The sequence below is a fragment of the Schistocerca cancellata genome, chromosome 1 (genome assembly GCF_023864275.1).
Source record: "Schistocerca cancellata isolate TAMUIC-IGC-003103 chromosome 1, iqSchCanc2.1, whole genome shotgun sequence".
In the NCBI taxonomy this organism is placed as follows: domain Eukaryota; kingdom Metazoa; phylum Arthropoda; class Insecta; order Orthoptera; family Acrididae; genus Schistocerca; species Schistocerca cancellata.
Genome location: NC_064626.1, coordinates 285,243,410 through 285,264,928, shown reverse-complemented (window position 1 = coordinate 285,264,928; position 21,519 = coordinate 285,243,410). Strand labels below are relative to the sequence as shown.

At 40.0% G+C, this 21,519-nt stretch overlaps 1 protein-coding gene across 1 annotated transcript in view; it reads left to right on the top strand.

Annotated features, from left to right (window-relative positions):
• Positions 1-16,418, top strand: part of LOC126171271 (centrosomal protein of 76 kDa-like) — a 146,349-nt gene extending 129,931 nt beyond the window's left edge. Inside the window, exons 9-10 of the mRNA XM_049920788.1 lie at positions 14,179-14,396; positions 16,016-16,418. Coding sequence (XP_049776745.1) covers positions 14,179-14,396; positions 16,016-16,169 — 372 coding nt within the window. The 3' untranslated portion in view covers positions 16,170-16,418. The remainder of the gene's footprint in view (positions 1-14,178; positions 14,397-16,015) is intronic.
• Positions 16,419-21,519: the final 5,101 nt, after the last annotated feature.

The window sequence follows — 21,519 nt, the reverse complement described above, 5'->3', positions numbered from 1 at the left end:
GGTTTTCCGTGATTTCCCTAAATTGTTTCAGGCAAATGCCGGGATGGTTCCTTTGAAAGGGCACGGCCGATTTCCTTCCCAATCCTTCCCTAACCCGAGCTTGCGCTCCGTCTCTAATGACCTCGTTGTCGACGGGACGTTAAACACTAACCACCAACACCACCTATCCACAAAATTTTCCACAGCCAATCGTCCAATTCCATGCGAGCAAGAAATCCTAAAGCACAGGTCTCACTTGCTGGCAGGTCAACAGGAAAAAACTTGTGCACGTGGCTAATTTTGAATGTATAGCAGAGAAGAATGTTTCATAGGATTTTACGCACCATGCTCCAGGGGTATGTCCAATGTTCAAGCAATTGTCCATGCACTAGACGTTTTCACACCACCACTCATCTCCTCCTGCATTGCTGTGGCCACTGCTTCCACTGACGTCGAATCAATTCATTTCGTCCCTCTTCCAGGTTGCACACCAAAAGAACTCATCTTTTCAAATTTCCAAGGCATTTTCTCTACACCCACAGCAGTCATCAGACGAACGCCTTTTTTCAAACACTTCTGTGTCCAGAACTTCTGCAGAGTGACATGTGTACAGTCATCATTCTTGTACAACAGTTTTACAAGCAGAGCGTGGTCCTGCATTGAGACAGTTATGAAAAACATCCCAGATGGGAAAGGAGGAAAAGCCATATACCTGGCGTGTTTATACCAACTTCAATGGGTCATGCACATGACAGGTGTTTTCATTTACGTATTCTGACATATACAGCGCTATCTATTGGTCAATTTTCACACTATTTTTTTCTTCTGTCATACATTTTCCCCCTCCTATAATATTCCATTACAATTGATGTTATTCTGACCAGTGATGTTATTTCTACAGCGTTTTAAAAGTTTAACTTTAATTGTAATCACCCTGTATTAGTATCAGTGGTGAAAAAACAGCTGAAATCATTGAAACTGAACAAAGCTCCAGGGCCCAAACCAATCCCTGTCAGATTCTGTACAGAATTTGTGGTTTAGTTAGCCCCTCTTCTAACTACAACCTATTGCAGATCCCTCAAACAAAAAGCCATGCCCAATTCTTGGAAACAAGCACAGATCATGCTCATCTACAAGAAGGGTAGTAGAAATGATCCACAAAACTACTGTCCAATATCCTTGACATCAATTTGTTGTAGAATCTTAGAACATATTCTGAGCTCAAATGTAATGAGATATCTTGAACAGAATGACCTCCTCAGTGTCAACCAGCATGGATTCTGAAAACATCAATCATGTGAAACCCAACTGACGCTTTCCTCACATGATGCACTGAAAGCTTTGGATCAAGGTAGTCAGGTAGCTGCAGTATATCTCGATTTCCGAAAAGCTTTTGACTAAGTACCACACCTATGCTTATTGTCAAAAGTTCAATAATATGGGTATCAAGTGAAGTTTGTGACTGGGCTCAGGATCTTTTATTAGGGAGGACACAGTGTTATCTTGGATGGAGAGTCATCATCAGATGTACATGTAACTTCAAGTGTAGAGAAATTTGCTGGGACCCTTGCTGTTCATGTTGTGCATTAATGATCTTACAGACAATATTAATAGTGACATCGGGCTTTTTGCAGATAATGCAGTTATCTATAATGAGTATAATCTGAAACAAGCTTGATAATTGTTCAATCAGATCTTGGAAACATTTCAAAGTAGTGCAAAGATTGGCAACTTACTTTAAATATTCGGAAATGTAAATTTGTGTAAAAAAAAAAAAAAAAAAAAAAAAAAAAAAAAAAAAAAAAAAAAAAAGGGTCACTGTCAGAATCGGCCAACTCATACAAGTGCCTGGGTGGAACACTCATTAGGGATATGAAATGGAATGATCACATAGGTTCAGCTGTGGGTAAAGGAGGTGGTAGACTTTGTTTCATTGTTAGAATACTGGGGAAATGCAATCAGTCTACAAAGGAGATTGCTTACAGATCACACGTGTCCCATCCTAGAATGTTGCTCAAGTGTGTGGGACCTGTACCACATATGACTAACAGAGGATATACAGAGAAGGGCAGAATAAATGGTCACATGTTTGTTTAATTTGTGGGAGAATGTCACAGAGATACAGTAGGAACTGAACTGGAAGTCTCTTGAAGATAGATGTAAACTATCCCTACAAAGTCTGTTAACAAAGTTTCAAGAGCTGGCTTTAAATGATGACTCCAGGAATGTACTGAAATCCCCTACATATCACTCACAGAGGGATCATGAGAACAAGATTAGAATAATTTCTGCATGCACAGAGGCATTCAAACAATCATTCTTCCCCTGCTCAATGTGTGAATGTAAGAGGAAGAAACCTTAATAACTGGTACAATGTGACATGCACCCTACGCTGGTTTGCACAATATAGCAGTATAGAGGTAGATGTGGACAGAACAGAGGGGGCAGAAACTGTTCCGTAGAGGGTGTGGGGGACAGTAAGTTACCACGAATTAAGGCTGAGACAATTTTGGGAGGGGAGAATGTGTTGTAAGAATAACTTCCATTTGTGCAATTCAGCTAGGCTGGGGGTGTAGGGGAGGATCCAGATAGCCCTATGTTTAGAAGCAGCCATTGGAATGAAGCATGTTATGTTCAGCTGCACATTCTGCTACAGTTTGGCAGTGGCTCTTCATTGAGGGGGACAGCTGGTTGGTAGTCATACCAATATAAAAAGCTGTCCAATGATTGCAGCAGATTTTGTATATGACATGGCTGCTGTCACAGGTAGGCATCTGACAGCACTGAAATAGGAAGTACTGGGTGGGTGGATTGAGCTGGTCTTACACTTGTGTCTTCCACAGGGTATGATTCCTCTGGCAAGGGGTTGGGATAAGGAGTGGCATAGGAATGGACTAGGATGTTGTGAACATTGGACTGATGATGGAACACCACTTTAAGAGAGCTGGGAAGGATCTTGGATAGGAGATCTCACATTTCAGGACATGGTGATTACCTGTCAAAGCCCTTATGAAGGATTCTGTTCAGTTGTTTCAGTCTGAGGTGGTATTGGGTGGCAAAAGGGGCACGCATTTTTAGCTGGTTCTTGGGAGTGGTGGGAGGATTGACAGTGTGTGGGAATATGGCATGGGACATCTATTAAGAGGACTAGGTTTGGGGGTTAGTGCCTGTCTGTGAGGGTGTTTGTGAGACCCTCAGCATATTGGGCAAGAGAGTTCTTGTCACTGTAGATATGCTATCCCCAGGTGGACAGGCTGTGTGGAAGGGATTTTTTGGCATAGAAGGGATGTTAGCTGTTGAAATGCCACTACTGTTGGTGGTTGATGGGTTTAAATATGGACTGAGATGTGGATGGAGCCATCAGAGAGGAGGTGGTCAACATCCAGGTATGTGGCACACTGGATTGAGGAGGACCAGGTGAAGTGGATGAGGGAGGAGTTATTGAGATTGTGAGGGAATGCGGAAAGGGAGAATTGACCCTGAGTCAAGATTGTGAAGATATCATCAGTGAACCTGACCAGACCAGGGGTTTGGGGTTTTTGGAGACTGGGAAGGTTTCCTCTAGATGGTCCATAAATAGGTTGGCATAGGAGAGTGCCATGCTGGCATAGGAGAGTGCCATGCTGGTGTGGGTTTGTTTGTATACCTTACCTTCAAAGGAGAAGTAGCTGTACATTGGGATAAAGTTAGCAGAGTGTCTGAGGAAGGAGCCTGAAGGACACTGGGAAAGGTATTGTTAAGTAGTGGCATGGGCATGAGGAACGGTGGTGTTTGTGGAAGTGATGTCAACAGTGGTGAGAAGGGATACAGAAGGTAATTGGTTGAGGATGGTGAAGAGTTGGTGAAGGAAATTGTTGGTATGTTTGGCCTGGGAGGCTAGATTTTCAGCAGTTGGTTGGAGTTGTTGGCAATGAGGACTGAAATTCTTTCGATGAAGGCACAGTAACCAGCTACAAAGGGGCATCCAATATTGTTGGGTTTATGGATTTTGGGGAGAACATAGAAGGTGGGTGTGCAGGTTTTCATTGGGATGAGGAGGGAAATGGATTCAGGGGAGAGGTTCTGGGAAGGGCCGAAGGCTTTCACCAGGGGCTGGAGATTGTGTTGGACTTCTGGGAGGGAATCACTCTGACAGAGTTTACAGATTGAAGAGCCAGATAAATAGCAGAGGCCTTCCGGTAGATAGTCACTCTGATTCAGAATGGCAGTGGTGGAACCTTTGTCTACTGGTAGGGTTATTAAATTAGGATTTGTCCTGAGATTTTGTATGCCTGTCCTCTCTTTTACTGAAGGTTAGTGGTCTTAGGAAACAACCTGGGGAAGGATTGTGAGGCCAAGTTGGAGCTAAGGAATTCCTGGAAGGTGACCAGGATATGGTTAGTGGGAGAGGGGGGGGGGGGGGGGGAGGGTCATGGGTTGATGGCAGTGTGAACTGGGAGAGGAAGGGTTCAATGTTGGGATTAGGTTGGTTTTGGATGGAGGGATTGGTGGCAAAGAAGTGTTTCTAGTTCAAAGATTGGGTGAAGGAGAGTAGGCCTTTAATAAGTCCAACGTCACTACATTTGGGTGTAGGACTAAAGGTGAAGCCCTTGGATGGGATTGGAACTTCTGTGTGGCAGAGTATTTTGTTGGAAATGTAACAACAGTGTCCCAGGTATATTTTGTGTATGGATTTAATGGTGTGTTGGCAGGGAGTTTTGGGGCTGTGGCAGGTTGAAAAGGTCAACTAGGCAGGGTCTGGTTGCTATGGGGGGGGGGGGGGGGGTTGACAAGAAGGAGGAGTATGATAGAGGTTGGATGGTGGTGCCTCAAGGTGGCACTGGAATATCAGCAGGTTGGATAACTTTTATGGAATTGGTGTCTGGAATGCTCTTCCAGGTTTTGAAGAGCAATGAGTACCCCTTTCGTCACCCAATACCACCCCAGACTGGCACAATGGAACCACATCATCAGGACTTTGACTATCATCATGTCCTGGAATGTAGAACCTTGTATCTAAGATCCTTCCCACCCCTCTTAAAGTGGTACTCCATTACCCATCCAATCTTCACAACATCATAGTCCATTCCTATGACACTTCTAATCCCAGCTCCTTGCCACAGGGCTCATACCCCTGTGGGGGACCCCAGGTGCAAGACATGCCCAACCCACCCACCCAGCACTTCCTGTTCCAGTCCTGGCACAGGCTTATCCTACCCCATCAGAGGCCGGGCTACCTGTGAGAGCAGCCATGTCATATGCCAGCTTTTCTGCAAGCATTGGACAGCCTTTTTATATTGATATGATTACCAACCAGCTGTCCACCTGGATGAATGGCCACTGCCAGACTGTGGTCAAGAGCATTGTAGACCATCCTGTGGCATAACATGCTGCAGAACATGAAATGCTTGATTCCAGTGGCTGCTTCACAACCTGGACCATCTGGATCCTCCCTTCCACCACCAGCTTATCTGAATTGTGCAGATGTGAGTTATCCTTACAATGCATTCTCCACTCCCAAAATTATCCCGGCCTCAACCTGTGGTAACTTATTGCCCCTACATTCTCTACCCAACAGTTTCTGTCTCCTCTGTCCTATCACACTCTTCTCTCCCCTCACCCATGACGGAAAGGTAAATGTGCAACAGTCTTTTTGTTCTGCCTGAACATTACTTGATTACCATTTATTTCCTCTTACCAACTTTTTGTGATCATCCACATCTGTAGACTCGTACTTAGTGACTGCTGCACTGGTGAGTGCTCAAAAACAAGCAACTGCAAAATTCATAGTTGAGCCCAGAGATGCTTAACCACATATTGTCATACCTCTCGTAGGTTATATTTATTCTTGTATTGACTGAAGTGTAGCAACAGTGATCTCACATGGTTCAGTGTTTGTCTTTTTTTTTTTTTTTTTCTACTCTGGGAGCTACGCCACACTTAAGACTTCGGTCACATGTTTTAAGCAGATACCAGGTATGTTATCGAAACTGTGAGCTGCAAACTACAAAATAATGTCAATGACTGTGTAATTATATCTATTCTCACAACAACTGTCATGCAGTTGCCATGTAGTTTACACAGTAGAAACACAAAGCCTACAGACAAATGCATTTATGGCTTCAAGGATACTACTCATGGCATTAATCAGTTCATTCATTCATTCATTCATTGTGTTCTGCAGATTTCATTATAAAGCAAAACATTCAGGAATATGGAATGTATCAAAATATTTGTTGACAAAAAAGAGGCAGGTGTCAGAAACCAAATTTGTGCACTGTATTGTCGATACACTGTCATTACATTGTATGCAACTTGTGATTATGCAAACTAAATTTAAGGTGGAATTATAACTTTAAGATGTTACAAACTGAATGAAAACTACTACTTTGAAGAATACTGCCACTTGCCCAGATGTATTAAGGAGCTGCTTTTTATCTCTTGTTAGCTTAATACCTTCACGACCATATTGATGTGTCTGTATTGTGGAAATAACGAATCAGTGAGTGCAAAGTCTAAACATAATTTTCAAAAAATGAAAAAAAGAGTTATTTAAAAACAGTACGAATTTTGACAATGTGCTCTGCTATTCTGATGGTAACAAGATCATACTAATGTAACATGTCATTGTGAGAATTTTTGAAATATGTATTTGTGGTGCTTTGAAAGGAAAAAAGGTTTACCAAATGGTATTGGTATATCCACTAATGAAAACCCAGTAAAACTTATTGTACAACCTGCTTCTGATATTTCTCAAAAATATTTATGTAGAATCATAGGTATTACTTTGAGTGAAGTAGCATAAACTCAGTGCTATACAGTGAAAAATTGGAAACTATTTTAAAAATCCAAAAGAAAACCGTTAATACTTCAGCAGAGGTAGGTGTAGACAGGACACAACAAACTTTCAATAGGAAATTGAAAAAGAATGTAGGAAAGCCATTGAAAAGGAAGAAAGTTTTGTTGTTAGGCAGTTCTCATGCCAGAGGTGTAGGCCAACTTCTGCAGGAGGAATTAGGACCAGAATACCAGGTCACAAATTTTTTCAAACCAAGTGCTAGTTTGGATCAGGTGACAGAGGATTTAGGTTCACTCTGTAAAGGATTTACCAGGGAAGACACCGTGGTTATTGTGGGAGGGCCAGGGAACAGCATCGACAGAGATCCTGGGTACAGTATAGAGTGTGACCTGGTAAAGATTGCGTCGGCATCGAGACACACCAATGTTGAATTTGTATCTGTCCTGAGACGCCATGACCGGCCTCATTTGAACTCTTCTGTTGGCAGAGTTAATTTGGAGTTGGAACGGCTGCTTGGGTCGGGTGCGGGGGCTCATATTGGTTTGGTTCCTGTTGATTCTCTCAGTAGGTGGGACTATACCAGGCACGGCCTACATCTCAACAGGAAAGGGAAGGGAAAACTGGCTGGGGTAATAGCAGGAAATTTAAGGGGGGGAGGCACTGCCATGAATGGTAAAATACCAGTGGTTACAGGTGTTGGAGCAGCACCTTTTTTAGGATAGGTAAGACAGAAAGATGTCAAGTTCTATGAGAGGGCAGGATTGAAGCAAATCTTCAGTTTAGGAAAGAAATTAAACAGCACAATTCTATCACATTGGATCACCAATCACAGCTGTCAATTATAAATTTTCACCAATCACCAGAAATTTTATCTCCACCAAATTGTATCTCAGTCCTAGGTAATTGCATTGATGAATTAAAGTCACCCAACCCAGTTGACATAATCTGCCTCTCTGAACACCATGTGACCACTGGTATAGCAACTAGGCCTAAGCACAATGAGAAACTCAGACAGGAGAGTACTGCAAATGTTAGAATAAGGAAAGGTTCTCATAAAAGTAATGTAAGTATATTTCATCAAAATATTGGGAGTTTAAAGAATAAAATAGATGAGCTTCTGGTTTGCTTAGAAGATTTAGAAGCTGAGGATGAAATAGATATACTATGCCTGTCTGAGCATCACATTGTTACTGATATGGATAAGGTAAATGTAAGTGGATATAAGCTCTCTGCACATGTAATGAGAGAAAATATGGAGAAAGGAGGAGTTGCCATATATGTCAAAAGTCATCATTGTGCAAAAAGTATAGAAACAAAAAAGTTTTGTGTAGAGAAACATACAGAAGCATGTGCCTGTGAGCTTAAATTAAATAAAGGCACATTTATAATTGTAACTGTATATAGGTCCCCATTGGGAAATTTTCATCTATTTCTGAAAAATTTGGACTCCTTGTTGTGCTATCTGTCAGACAGGGGGAAGCAAATTATTATTTGTGGGGACTTCAATGTAGATTCTCTGAAAGAGGGTAATAGGAAAAATGACCTTGAAGTATTACTCACTTCTTTCAATTTGACACCTGTTATTGATTTTCCTACTCGGGTGGTAAAGGATAGCAGCTCACTGATAGATAACTTCTTTATAGACCAAGATAAGTTTAACCAGATAAATGCTCAGCCTGTTGAGAATGGTCTTTCTGATCATGGTGCACAGCTAGTTACAATATATGACATAGCTCCATTCAGCAATACTAAACAGTCCTACAACGTAGTACGTTCAGTCAACGATTTAACAATTGCAAATTTCAGGGAAAGCCTACAGCAGTTAGACTGGGATGAGGTGTACCGTGAACCTGATGCCAATTTAAAATATAATTTATTTCATGACATTTTTGTAAATGCATTTGAAAACTGCTTCCCCAAGAAAATAGTTAAATATACTCGTAAGAAACCTTGTAACAAACCATGGCTTACTAAGGGTATAAAAATATCTTGTAACCGGAAAAGGGAAATGTATCTGATAGCAAGAAAGAGTAGTGACCCAGAAACTATCAAACATTATAAAAACTACTGTGTTATATTAAGAAAAGTTATTAAAAAATCCAGAAGTATGTGTATCATGTCTGAAATCAGCAACTCTGATAATAAAATTAAAACAATTTGGAATATTATTAAAAGAGAAACAGGTCAACCAAGAGCACAGTAAGACAGTATTACCATCAAATTGAATGAAAACTTTATGAACAAAAAGTCAGAAGTTGAAAATATTTTTAATAATCATTTTCTAAATGTTGTGGATATAGTAGGATCCAGGTGTTCACTAGAAGATGCTAGGCTGTTAATGGAAGAGGCCATACCTATGCAATTTGATACAATTGAAATCTCACCCACTTCTCCCTCTGAAATTAGGAAAATAATAAACTTGCTTAAAAGCAAAAACTCACATGGAATTGATGGCATTTCCAGCAAAATACTAAAAGCTTGTTCTCAACAGATAAGTAAGTTTCTCAGCCACCTGTGTAATAGCTCTCTGGAACAGGGCATTTTCCCTGATAGACTGAAATATGCTATTGTTATACCTTTGCATAAAAAGGGGGATGGATCTGATGTCAACAATTACCGTCCAATCTCCCTTCTAACAGCTTTATCCAAAATTTTTGAGAAAGTAATGTATTCAAGAGTAGCTTCACATATCTGTAACAATGAAGTACTAACAAAATGTCAGTTTGGTTTCCAGAAAGGTTTTTCAACAGAAAATGCCATATATGCTTTCACCAATCAAATTTTGAATGATCTGAATAACCGAACACCACCCATTGGGATTTTTTGTGATCTCTCAAAGGCTTTTGATTGTGTAAATCATGAAATTCTGCTAGACAAGCTCAAGTATTGTGGCATGAGTGGGACAGTGCACAAATGGTTTAATTCGTACCTAACTGGAAGAGTGCAGAAAGTTGAAATAAGTAGTTCTCATAATATGCAAAGATCAGCACATTCCTCAAACTGGGGAACTATCAAGAATGGGGTTCCACAAGGGTCAGTCTTGGGTCCTTTGTTGTTCTTAATATATATTAATGACTTGCCATTCTATATTCATGAAGAGGCAAAGTTAGTTCTCTTTGCTGATGATACAAGTATAGTAATCACACCTGACAAACAAGACTTAACTGATGAAATTGTCAATACTGTCTTTCAGAAAATTACTAAGTGGTTCCTTGTAAACGGACTCTCACTGAATTTTGATAAGACACAGTACATACAGTTCCGTACAGTGAATGGTATGACGCCATTAATAAATATAGACCTTAATCAGAAGCAGATAGCTAAGGTAGAATATTCAAAATTTTTAGGTGTGTCCATTGATAGAGATTAAATTGGAAGAAACACATTGATGATCTGCTGAAACGTTTGAGTTCAGCTACTTATGCAATAAGGGTCATTGCAAATTTTGGTGATAAACATCTTAGTAAATTAGCTTACTACGCCTATTTTCACTCGTTGCTTTCATATGGCATTATATTTTGGGGTAATTCATCACTGAGGAATAAAGTATTTATTGTACAAAAGCGTGTAATCAGAATAATAGGTGGAGTCCACCCAAGATCATCCTGCAGACATTTATTTAAGGATCTAGGGATATTCACAGTAGCTTCTCAGTATATATACTCTCTTATGAAATTTGTTATTAACAACCAAACCCAATTCAAAAGTAATAGCAGTGTGCATAACTACAATACTAGGAGAAAGGATGATCTTCACTATTCAAGATTAAATCTAACTTTGGCACAGAAAGGGGTGAATTATACTGGCACTAAAGTCTTTGGTCACTTACCAAATAGTATCAAAAGTCTGACAGATAACCAACAAGTATTTAAGAAGAAATTAAAAGAATTTCTGAATGACAACTCCTTCTACTCCATAGAGGAATTTTTAGATAGAAATAAAAAAAAAAAAAAAAAAAAAATTAATAAAAAAATAAAAATAAAAAACACAAAAAATGAAAAAGTTGTTATATTAACTTAAGTATGTTGTTAAATTAACTTAATTATGTCTTGTATTGGAAAATTTGACTCGTTCCACATCATTACGAAATATCGTATTCATGATCCATGGAACTAGTATTAATCTAATCTAATCTAATCTAATCTAATCTAATCTTCAGGGTGAGCCACAATGCCCAGGAGGGATCTGCGGGTTGTGTGACATGGCCACAGGCTGCTGCCACTGCATCTGCAGGTCACTTCCACGCCTGACTCTTGGACACTGATCTGCCAGTATTCGGCTGAGCACACGCTTCCTCAAAGCACAAACAATGTTGCCACCTGATTAACTTAAGCTTACCTTTATTTGCAGTAGCTGCTCAAAATGATGTTCCTCTGTAGTAAGATCAGCCTGACATCTGGACATCTCAGCAAACACACTATGAATTTCAGCTTCCGAAATCTGGGAAATGACTAGCCAAACCTTGTCTTCCAACTCTTTGAGCATGATTGGTTGCTTACACCTTGTCTTTTAACATTCCCCAGAAATAAAAATCACACATATTTAGATCTGGAGAACAAGGAGGCCAGGCAACTATCATATAATCAAAAATATTTTGTAATGGTGTCATAGGAACATTGGTGATGTGTGGTCTTGCGTTGCCCTGCATGAAATAAGTGTACATATTTTTGTTAGGTGTTAGTTCTCATAAAAATAAAGGATGCAGTATATTGTTTACATGCCTGTCAGAATGTATCGTTTTCTGGAAATAGATTGATTCAATAATTGTCTTGCACTAATTGCACACCACATTCCTGTTTTCACATCTTGAAGAGGTTGTTGATATAATTCATGAGGATTTCTGCAGCCTCAACATCAATTGTTCTGAGAATTTACATACCCTGACAAATGCAGCCACACTTCAACAGAAAAAAAGCATCACAGGATCAACTTTCCCATCCTGCACAGACTGTAAAGGCCAGTTGCAATAAAGACATCAAGCAACAGTATCTGAGTTCCTTAGTTGATGCACTATCTGTATTTTGTATGGTTTCAATTTCAGTTTGTGCACAGGTCTGTGAGCAAATGCTCTTGACACACTAGTCTGAAGTGTCAAGTGGTACAGAGATTTTCTCAGACTTCTTTCCAGAGCCTCCCCTATCTTGCTAATTTATTTTCAGTTAAAACACTAGGTTCTTTAGGCCTTCGTTTGTGTTACATAGATCCAGTCTCCTGAAATTTCTTAGCTAATCTGCATATCATCGAATCACTGTGAACATGCACATTGGGAAATTTTCTTATAAATTCAAGTTGACATTCCACATATGATTCTGTCTTCACATAGTTCAACACAAAAAAAAACTCATTGATCCTTTGTGTATACCACGCTGAATGAAAACTTGACAGGAAACTCAAAAGAAAATACCCAAACACTTAGTCGCACAGCATAGAAGACATGCGCACAGTGTTTCTGTCTGAGGACTGGCCCAGTGACATACAGGCAGGGAAAGCTCGGAGCTTGACACAGTTGCAATAATGACATCTAGCAACAATATTTGAAACAATTAAACTTGACAAAAAAACTCAAAAGAAAACACCAGCACACTTGTAGCACAGTGTAGGGTGTATGTGAAAAGTATTGGCATCCGAGAATTACGCATAGTGACAACTGGCAGACATAGTGGCAACAGTCACCAAACATGCCTTGCGACAGGCGGACCACTCACAGGTGTCTTTCATAAGACACCCTACATGTCAATGGAAAATCCTTGGCAGAATATAAATAATGGAAGGAGCAAACGTTACAACTCAACATATAACTGAGGCATTTTGTCATTGACAGACTCATAAACAACAATAATAATGTTACTAGCTTTTGGATGACTGCTTCTTCAGAGCTAATTGATACTCATATGCACACATGCACCTGCATGCCTGAATTCTGTTGGCTGATTACATTGTGCCATTACCAAAGATCAGACAGGGTGAGGGGTTGTCTCGGGTGAAATAGGTGAAAGGATAAATGAGGTGGGAGCAGGAGGGAAGGTTGCAGATGGGTAGTTGACAGCTGGAAGAGGGAGGGGGGGGGGGGGGGGCAGCAGGCACATTGCATAGAAATGCAACAACGGTGTGTTCATTCTTGCCATAGGCAAGGGGGATTGTGTTCCATGCACAATGCCGTGTGGGTACATGATGAGTGAAGTAAGGGACATGGGTCATGGATCATACCCCTTTGGAAGTCCCAGGTTTGTGGACTGTCCAATGTACTCATGTAGCACACCCTACTCCAGTCCCGTCATGCAAGGACACGTGTAGAAGCAGTCATTCATGGGCTAGCTTTGATGCAACTTCAGCACAGCATTTTATGTGGCCCTGACCACCAACCAACTTTTTCACCTGAATGAATGATCACCACCAAATTGTGGCCAATATCAGAGTTGCCCACCAAGTGGCAGAACACACTGGTGAGCAGAACATGCTTGAGCTCAGTGGTCACTTCATATCCTGTGCCATCTAAGACCTTTGCCCCAACACCAGTTTTTCTGAATTATGTAGATATGGATAGTCCTTGCAACACATCTTTCAATCTTATTATCCTGCTGGCCTCAATGTCTGCTAGCCCGTTTTACACTCAGCTCCACCCCTGCCCGATGCCTTGCACTTCACTTTTCTGGTCTTCAGACTCTCCTCTCTGCAGTCTCCATCTTCTCTGTAACTATATTGTCCTCCCATTCCACTCCTCCAGTCACAGTATGATTCCCACTGCCTGTGGCCAAAACAAACTCACTGGTGTCACTTTCCTACTCCATGCAACCATCATCGTCCTTCTCCCAACCCTCTCTGGCACGCCCCAGTTCCTTTCTTTCCTCACCCACTCTACACCTTACTCCTTCCCTTATTTATCATTAAAACATCTGTATGAGAAACCTAAAACTTTTACACATCTTAAACTTTTTTCGGCATACTATGTCAGAGCAATTCCTTCTAAGTTTTCACCTTACTCCTTGAACTCTCAGATTTCATTGCATAGTCACCCTTTACAGTAATTATTTACAACAGAAAAATTTCCTTAGTATGAAGTGCCAGTTCCGTATTCATGTTCAGTTTCAGTCCGTTGTCATCTATTTTTCCACCAGTCAATAACAACAACAATTAGTTATATGGAAATACAAACTGTATCATTGAAGTGTACCACAGAAATTATTATTAATATGAAGGAAGCTAAAGACTGATACATTATGAACAATAGAATTGCAAGAATTATTCTCCTCAGGACTGAAATGAACCCAACTTTACAATCCTGTGTGGAAACCAATGAAGGTGTATGCGAAATTTTGTTGGGAAAAAAATGGAAATTGCAGAGCATCATCAGTATTAGAATTCTCCATTGCATTTTTAAGTCATAGGTGCTGTTAAATAATGCTTATAGTTCTTATTTACAGGATTTTAATCTACTGACGCGCTGGGACCGAAACCTGGAGCAATATTTGCTGCAGCTCTTAGCATCATATGAAACAGCACGCCAGACTGGAACAGCTTTGGTTACAGAAGATTTTGAAGAAATTATTGATAGTAATATCCCAGAAGATTTTACATTCAGAGCACTGCCTTTACATGTTAGTGACATTCCAGTGAGGCGAATTTTTGGACATTGCATGAGGTAAAAAACAAAAGATTGTTATGTTCTTTCTGTTTATAGTTTATGTTTTGTCTAGTATGAAAGATTACCTTTACAAACACATTTGCTGTTATGCATGAGTAAATATTATAAAATAAATCTGAATTTAAATGTTAGCGTTATATCTTAATGTTATATATTTTGTTCTTCTTTTGGAAGTTTCACATGTGTGGTAACACAAGAAGAGACTAAAATTTGTTACCATTCTCAGTTTTCACAGCTGACACAATAAATTTTATTTTACAGACCTTAGTAAATCACACATCAAAATAAATGATATGAATATAATACAGGGAAACATTCCACGTGGAAAAATATATCTAAAAAGAAAGATGATGAGACTTACCAAACAAAAGTGCTGGCAGGTCGATAGACACACAAACAAACACAAACAAACACACAAAATTCTAGCTTTCGCAACCAATGGTTGCCTCGTCAGGAAAGAGGGAAGGAGAGGGAAAGACGAAAGGATTTGGGTTTTAAGGGAGAGGGTAAGGAGTCATTCCAATCCCGGGAGCGGAAAGACTTACCTTAGGGGGAAAAAAGGACAGGTATACACTCGCGCACACACACACACATATCCATCCGCATATACACAGACACAAGTAGACATTTGTAAAGGCAAAGAGTTTGGAAAGAGATGTCAGTCGGGGCGGAAGTACAGAGGCAAAGATGATGTTGAAAGACAGGTGAGGTATGAGCGGCGGCAAATTGAAATTAGAAATTAGCGGAGATTGAGGCCTGGCGGATAGCGAGAAGAGAGGATATGCTGAAGGGCAAGTTCCCATCTCCGGAGTTCTGACAGGTTGGTGTTAGTGGGAAGTATCCAGATAACCCGGACGGTGTAACACTGTGCCAAGATGTGCTGGCCGTGCACCAAGGCATGTTTAGCCATAGGGTGATCCTCATTACCAACAAACACTGTCTGCCTGTGTCCATTCATGCGAATGAACAGTTTGTTGCTGGTCATTCCCACATAGAAGGCTTCACAGTGTAGGCAGGTCAGTTGGTAAATCACGTGGGTGCTTTCACACGTGGCTCTGCCTTTGATCGTGTACACCTTCCGGGTTACAGGACTGGAGTAGGTGGTGGTGGGAGGGTGCATGGAACAGGTTTTACACCGGGGGCGGTTACAAGGGTAGGAGCCAGAGGGTAGGGAAGGTGGTTTGGGGATTTCATAGGGATGAACTAAGAGGTTACGAAGGTTAGGTGGACGGCGGAAAGACACTCTTGGTGGAGTGGGGAGGATTTCATGAAGGATGGATCTCATTTCAGGGCAGGTGTTCTGTGTACTCAGCAACTGCTGAACAAATAGCTGGAGGTGAGCTTATAGATGCACAAATTTGGAAAAACAAAAATTTGTTTGGAATGGTAGTTTCAGATCTATTAAACAACACCTTGTCATATGAAAGAAAGAGAAAGGAAGTAGGAAACAAACAGTTGCTGAATAGACATTTCTTTTCCCAAACATTGTTAACTATCATTTTTGACAATTTTCAATTGGGATCGTAAAGATATATTTTTGTAGTGGCTGATTATTTACACAACCTGTTTGTGTTGATTTATCTTTAGTTTCCTGAAGAAATTTTATTTTGTTTCAGGCATCCTCTAATACGGGATATAATTCTCTGCAAAGAGCCAGATGTGAAATTAGCATTAGGCGTCTCTGCATATGTTTATCCAGAAAATATTATTTCACTGTGGCTAATAGTTGCCTGTAAATACAGAATAATTAAAGATAAAAATTTGATTTAGTTGAGATCTTTGTTTACATAGAATCTCTGATTTTATGGGGCACAATTACACCTGTGTGTTATTAGGACTGATGACACAAATGTATTTGAGTGTGAAGATTTTGTAGCATTTCCAGTCTTCCTTTGTAGAGGACTGATTTGACTTTCTTTGTAGAGAAATGATATGAGTCAATTTGTGCAGCAATGCATGTCCACATCATGTTACTGAAGTTGTACTATTGTATACTGAATACTGAAAGAATGAAAATAAAGGTAGAGTTTTACAGTATTTATAAGCTGCAACAATTGACACCAACTATAAACTACAAAACATGGAAACATTTTTATGTAGAGTAAATTTCTTTCACAATCAATAGATGCTGATCTTTAACCTCTTGCGATATTTGTGGAAGAAATATATATCTACATTTACAGCTACATCCATACTCTAAAAACCACTGTGAAGTGTATGTCATAGAATGTACCAAATATTAGGGTATCTTCTCATCCCACTCACATATAGAGGGTATACTGTCCCTCCACTGTTAAATAATTATTTAATTATTCCTTAAATTAACAGAGATCATCATCTCTGAATTTAAATTTTTGCTGTCCCGTTTCTAATGCTATATGGTCTTGAATAAGTTTAATAAGGTTAATGGATAAAATTCTTATTGGAAATATTTCTATCATTATGTATTATGCATTGACATGCATCCCTCAGCTCTCCTCACAGCTTTCCTCTATATGTAGGCAGCCCAAAGATCAGTTTCTATTCAAAGAGTACATTACTCTCCTCCTCAAGAATAATGAAAGAAGGTTGCATATATGCATGAGACCTGGAGACAACAATAAATTTCAGACAGGTTATTCAGTGGTGAGACATATTTTTTAACCAGTTTATAAACAGCAAATATTCCAAGTTGAGGTATGGGCACTGACCATAATTTATTGCTTATGAACTGAAGATTAAAATTAAAGAATTTGCTGAAAGGTAGGAAATTAGTAGTAGTAGTAGTAGTAGTAGTAGTAGTAGTAGTAGCAGCAGCAGCTTTATTCATCCGTAGATAATTTTTTTTATGAGGATATAGGACATGTCAAAGTATTTACAAGTTTAGACCAATTTAAAATAAGCTAATTTGTACACGCATACATTTACAGATTTCTAGTTTGTCTACAATCATTAGATTTACTCCTGATATACAATAGTTTTTTTACAAATAAATTATTAAATAATGTAATGTTACACTGTTCACTCATATCTCACTATCAGTCACTGCACACACTATACACACATTGTTTTATAGCACTTCACTCACTACACACACACACACACACACACACACACACACACACACACACTGGTGATCTCTGGGCCATTTTCTGTACCAAAACTTCCCATTTGCTATCCTGAAAAGCTGAGTCAGCATCACTCTATAATGAGTGTGATGTTGAGCTCAGAAAGAGGAAGAGGTGTTAGTATTGTGCTATGCATAGCTTTGGAGTAAGTTTTTCTAGAAAAAGAAAAAGGAAGGAAAAAAACGTAGTATGAAGGTGTTATATTTAATGTTTGATGTTTTATAATCATTATTATTATTTATTTGTATAACTTTTTTTTTACCAAATGCCTACTCTGTTTTATCTAAGTAGTCCTTCAATGTATAAAATGTATTGCATAACAGGTACTTTTTAGCTGCCTTTTTAAGTAAGTGCGTTTTTGCAATTTCTTTAATCTCTTTTGGTACTGTCTTGTACAGTTTTATTCCTTGGCAGAAATGGCTGTTTTGAGTTTTATGTTTATATTCTCTTGGTAAATGTAATTTGAGTCTATCTCTTGCTCCGTGGTCATGGACCGAGCTGTTTGTGCAGTAATTACCAATGTTATTTTTGATGTGTACAACTGACTGGTAAATGTATTCACATAGAGCAGTTAAAATCCCCAGTGTTTTGAACAGATGTTTACAATGAGCTCGACTACTATTTTTGCTTATTATTTGTAATGCTTTTTTCTGGAGTTTGAAAATTGTGTTCATATTTTGTGCATTTTTTCCCCAAAAAAGAATGCCATAGCTAAGAACTGAATGTACAAGTGAATAGTGTGTAACTAAAAGACACTGCATGTTACACACTGATGATAGGATTCTAAGAGCATAACATGCTGATGACATTTTGTTTGCAAGTGCCTTTGTGTGTTCACACCACTTCAACTGAGAATCAATATTCATTCCTAGAAATTTTGCATTTGTTACACAGTCTATAGAGATGCCATCTACATTTAATTTAACATTGTCATTTTCCCTCTTCAAACTGAAATTCATGGCATTAGTTTTCTTCATGTTCAATGTCACTTTATTGCTTATTGACCAATCATAAACTTCCTTGAGAGTTTCATTTACTTTCTCTCCAAGGAGTTCTCTTCTGTTCTCAGTGTCTATAAAATATTGCTGTCATCAGCAAAGAGAATTTTTTTGCCATGAGTAACAGTACAGGGAAAGTCATTGATGTATATCAGGAATAGTATTGGTCCTAATATGCTACCTTGCAGAACCCTTATTTTTGTTCTGATAACTGTTTTAGTAAATGTTAGATCTATTTGAAGTATGTGTTCTCTCTACCCTTTGTACCCTACATGCGAGGTATGATCGATACCAGTCATTAGCTACCCCTCTTATTCCTAACGTTTCTAATTTATTTAATAGAACCTTGTGGTTGACTGTATTAAAGGCCTTAGAAAGATCCAAAAATATGCCTGTGACACACTCATCTTTGTCAAGAGCATCAAGTACAACTTTTGTGAATTCTACTATGGCTGACTCCGTATTTTTGCCACTTTGGAAACCAAACTGTGATTCACTTAAAAGATTGTACACTCCTGGAAATGGAAAAAAGAACACATTGACACTGGTGTGTCAGACCCACCATACTTGCTCCGGACACTGCGAGAGGGCTGTACAAGCAATGATCTCACACACGGCACAGCGGACACACCAGGAACCGCGGTGTTGGCCGTCGAATGGCGCTAGCTGCGCAGCATTTGTGCACCGCCGCCGTCAGTGTCAGCCAGTTTGCCGTGGCATACGGAGCTCCATCGCAGTCTTTAACACTGGTAGCATGCCGCGACAGCGTGGACGTGAACCGTATGTGCAGTTGACGGACTTTGAGCGAGGGCGTATAGTGGGCATGCGGGAGGCTGGGTGGACGTACTGCCGAATTGCTCAACACGTGGGGCGTGAGGTCTCCACAGTACATCGATGTTGTCGCCAGTGGTCGGCGGAAGGTGCACGTGCCCGTCGACCTGGGACCGGACCGCAGCGACGCACGGATGCACGCCAAGACCGTAGGATCCTACGCAGTGCCGTAGGGGACCGCACCGCCACTTCCCAGCAAATTAGGGACACTGTTGCTCCTGGGGTATCGGCGAGGACCATTCGCAACCGTCTCCATGAAGATGGGCTACGGTCCCGCACACCGTTAAGCCGTCTTCCGCTCACGCCCCAACATCGTGCAGCCCGCCTCCAGTGGTGTCGCGACAGGCGTGAATGGAGGGACGAATGGAGACGTGTTGTCTTCAGCGATGAGAGTCGCTTCTGCCTTGGTGCCAATGATGGTCGTATGCGTGTTTGGCGCCGTGCAGGTGAGCGCCACAATCAGGACTGCATACGACCGAGGCACACAGGGCCAACACCCGGCATCATGGTGTGGGGAGCGATCTCCTACACTGGCCGTACACCACTGGTGATCGTCGAGGGGACACTGAATAGTGCACGGTACATCCAAACCGTCATCGAACCCATCGTTCTACCATTCCTAGACCAGCAAGGGAACTTGCTGTTCCAACAGGACAATGCACGTCCGCATGTATCCCATGCCACCCAACGTGCTCTAGAAGGTGTAAGTCAACTACCCTGGCCAGCAAGATCTCCGGATCTGTTCCCCATTGAGCATGTTTGGGACTGGATGAAGCGTCGTCTCACGCGGTCTGCACGTCCAGCACGAACGCTGGTCCAACTGAGGCGCCAGGTGGAAATGGCATGGCAAGCTGTTCCACAGGACTACATCCAGTATCTCTACGATCGTCTCCATGGGAGAATAGCAGCCTGCATTGCTGCGAAAGGTGGATATACACTGTACTAGTGCCGACATTGTGCATGCTCTGTTGCCTGTGGTTCTGTCAGTGTGATCATGTGATGTATCTGACCCCAGGAATGTGTCAATAAAGTTTCCCCTTCCTGGGACAATGAATTCACGGTGTTCTTATTTCAATTTCCAGGAGTGTATTTATTTGCATAATTCATTAATCTGTCTTTCATAATTGTTTCTATTTTTTTTGATATTGGTGACAGTAGGAAAATGGGACAGTAATTTTCTATGTCTTCTGTATTATCTTTCTTAAGCAAAGGTACAACTCTTGCCTGTTGTAACAGCTCTGGAAATGTCCCTGATGTGAAGGGCTCATTTATTATATTTGTTAAGGGACCTTGCATAATATCTATGCATTATTTCAGTTCACACATTGGTATTTCATCTAAGCCTACTGATTTTTTATTTTTTGGTTTTTGAACAGTTTCATTGATTTCATTCTCTGTTGTTGGAAGTAACATCATTATATTTAGTGCAACATTATTTAGAGGTGTTATATTTGTTTTGAGGGATTCTTGCTGTTAACTTCTCTGCAATATTTAAAAAATGTTCATTTACATAGTTTGTTAAGTGTTGTGGATCATTTATTATCTTACTCTCTCCCTTAGCTGTATGTTATTCTGCGTTATATATTATTTTGTCATTAAGTGACTTTTTTGCAGCAATTGGCACCTTCCTATAGATCTTTCTGTATCTGTGATAGAAATTCAAGAATTCTTTTCATGGAACAGAGGTATTTAAGTGTTTGGGAGGACTTCTTAATACATGTAGTTATCCATCTGTTTTTGTGAGATGTTGATACAGACATGCATACTTTTGGAAATGCCTTTTCAAAATTCAATTTAAATAATGTGGAGAATTTAGAGAATTACAGCTACATCACATTTTTCCCTGTCCACATTTGTGGCCACATGGTCAATTACTGATGCAGTCATTGTTGTAACCCTTGTTGCACTATTGACCGATAGGTACATGCCAAAACTTTGAAGGATATTTATGAGGATGCTGCTGGATTCATTTATGATATTAGTGTTGATGTTAATCTACCCACACAGAATTATGTTGACCTTTGTTCTTGAGGCTTTTTGTAGAACTTCTGTTAATTTATTGAGAAAAGTGTCCACACTACCACTTGGAGATCTATAGACATACAAAATTGTTAATTTCTTGGTGATATCAAGCCCTGTTAATTCAATAGCTCATATTTCAAAGTGTTTGTCTTCACTTACTGT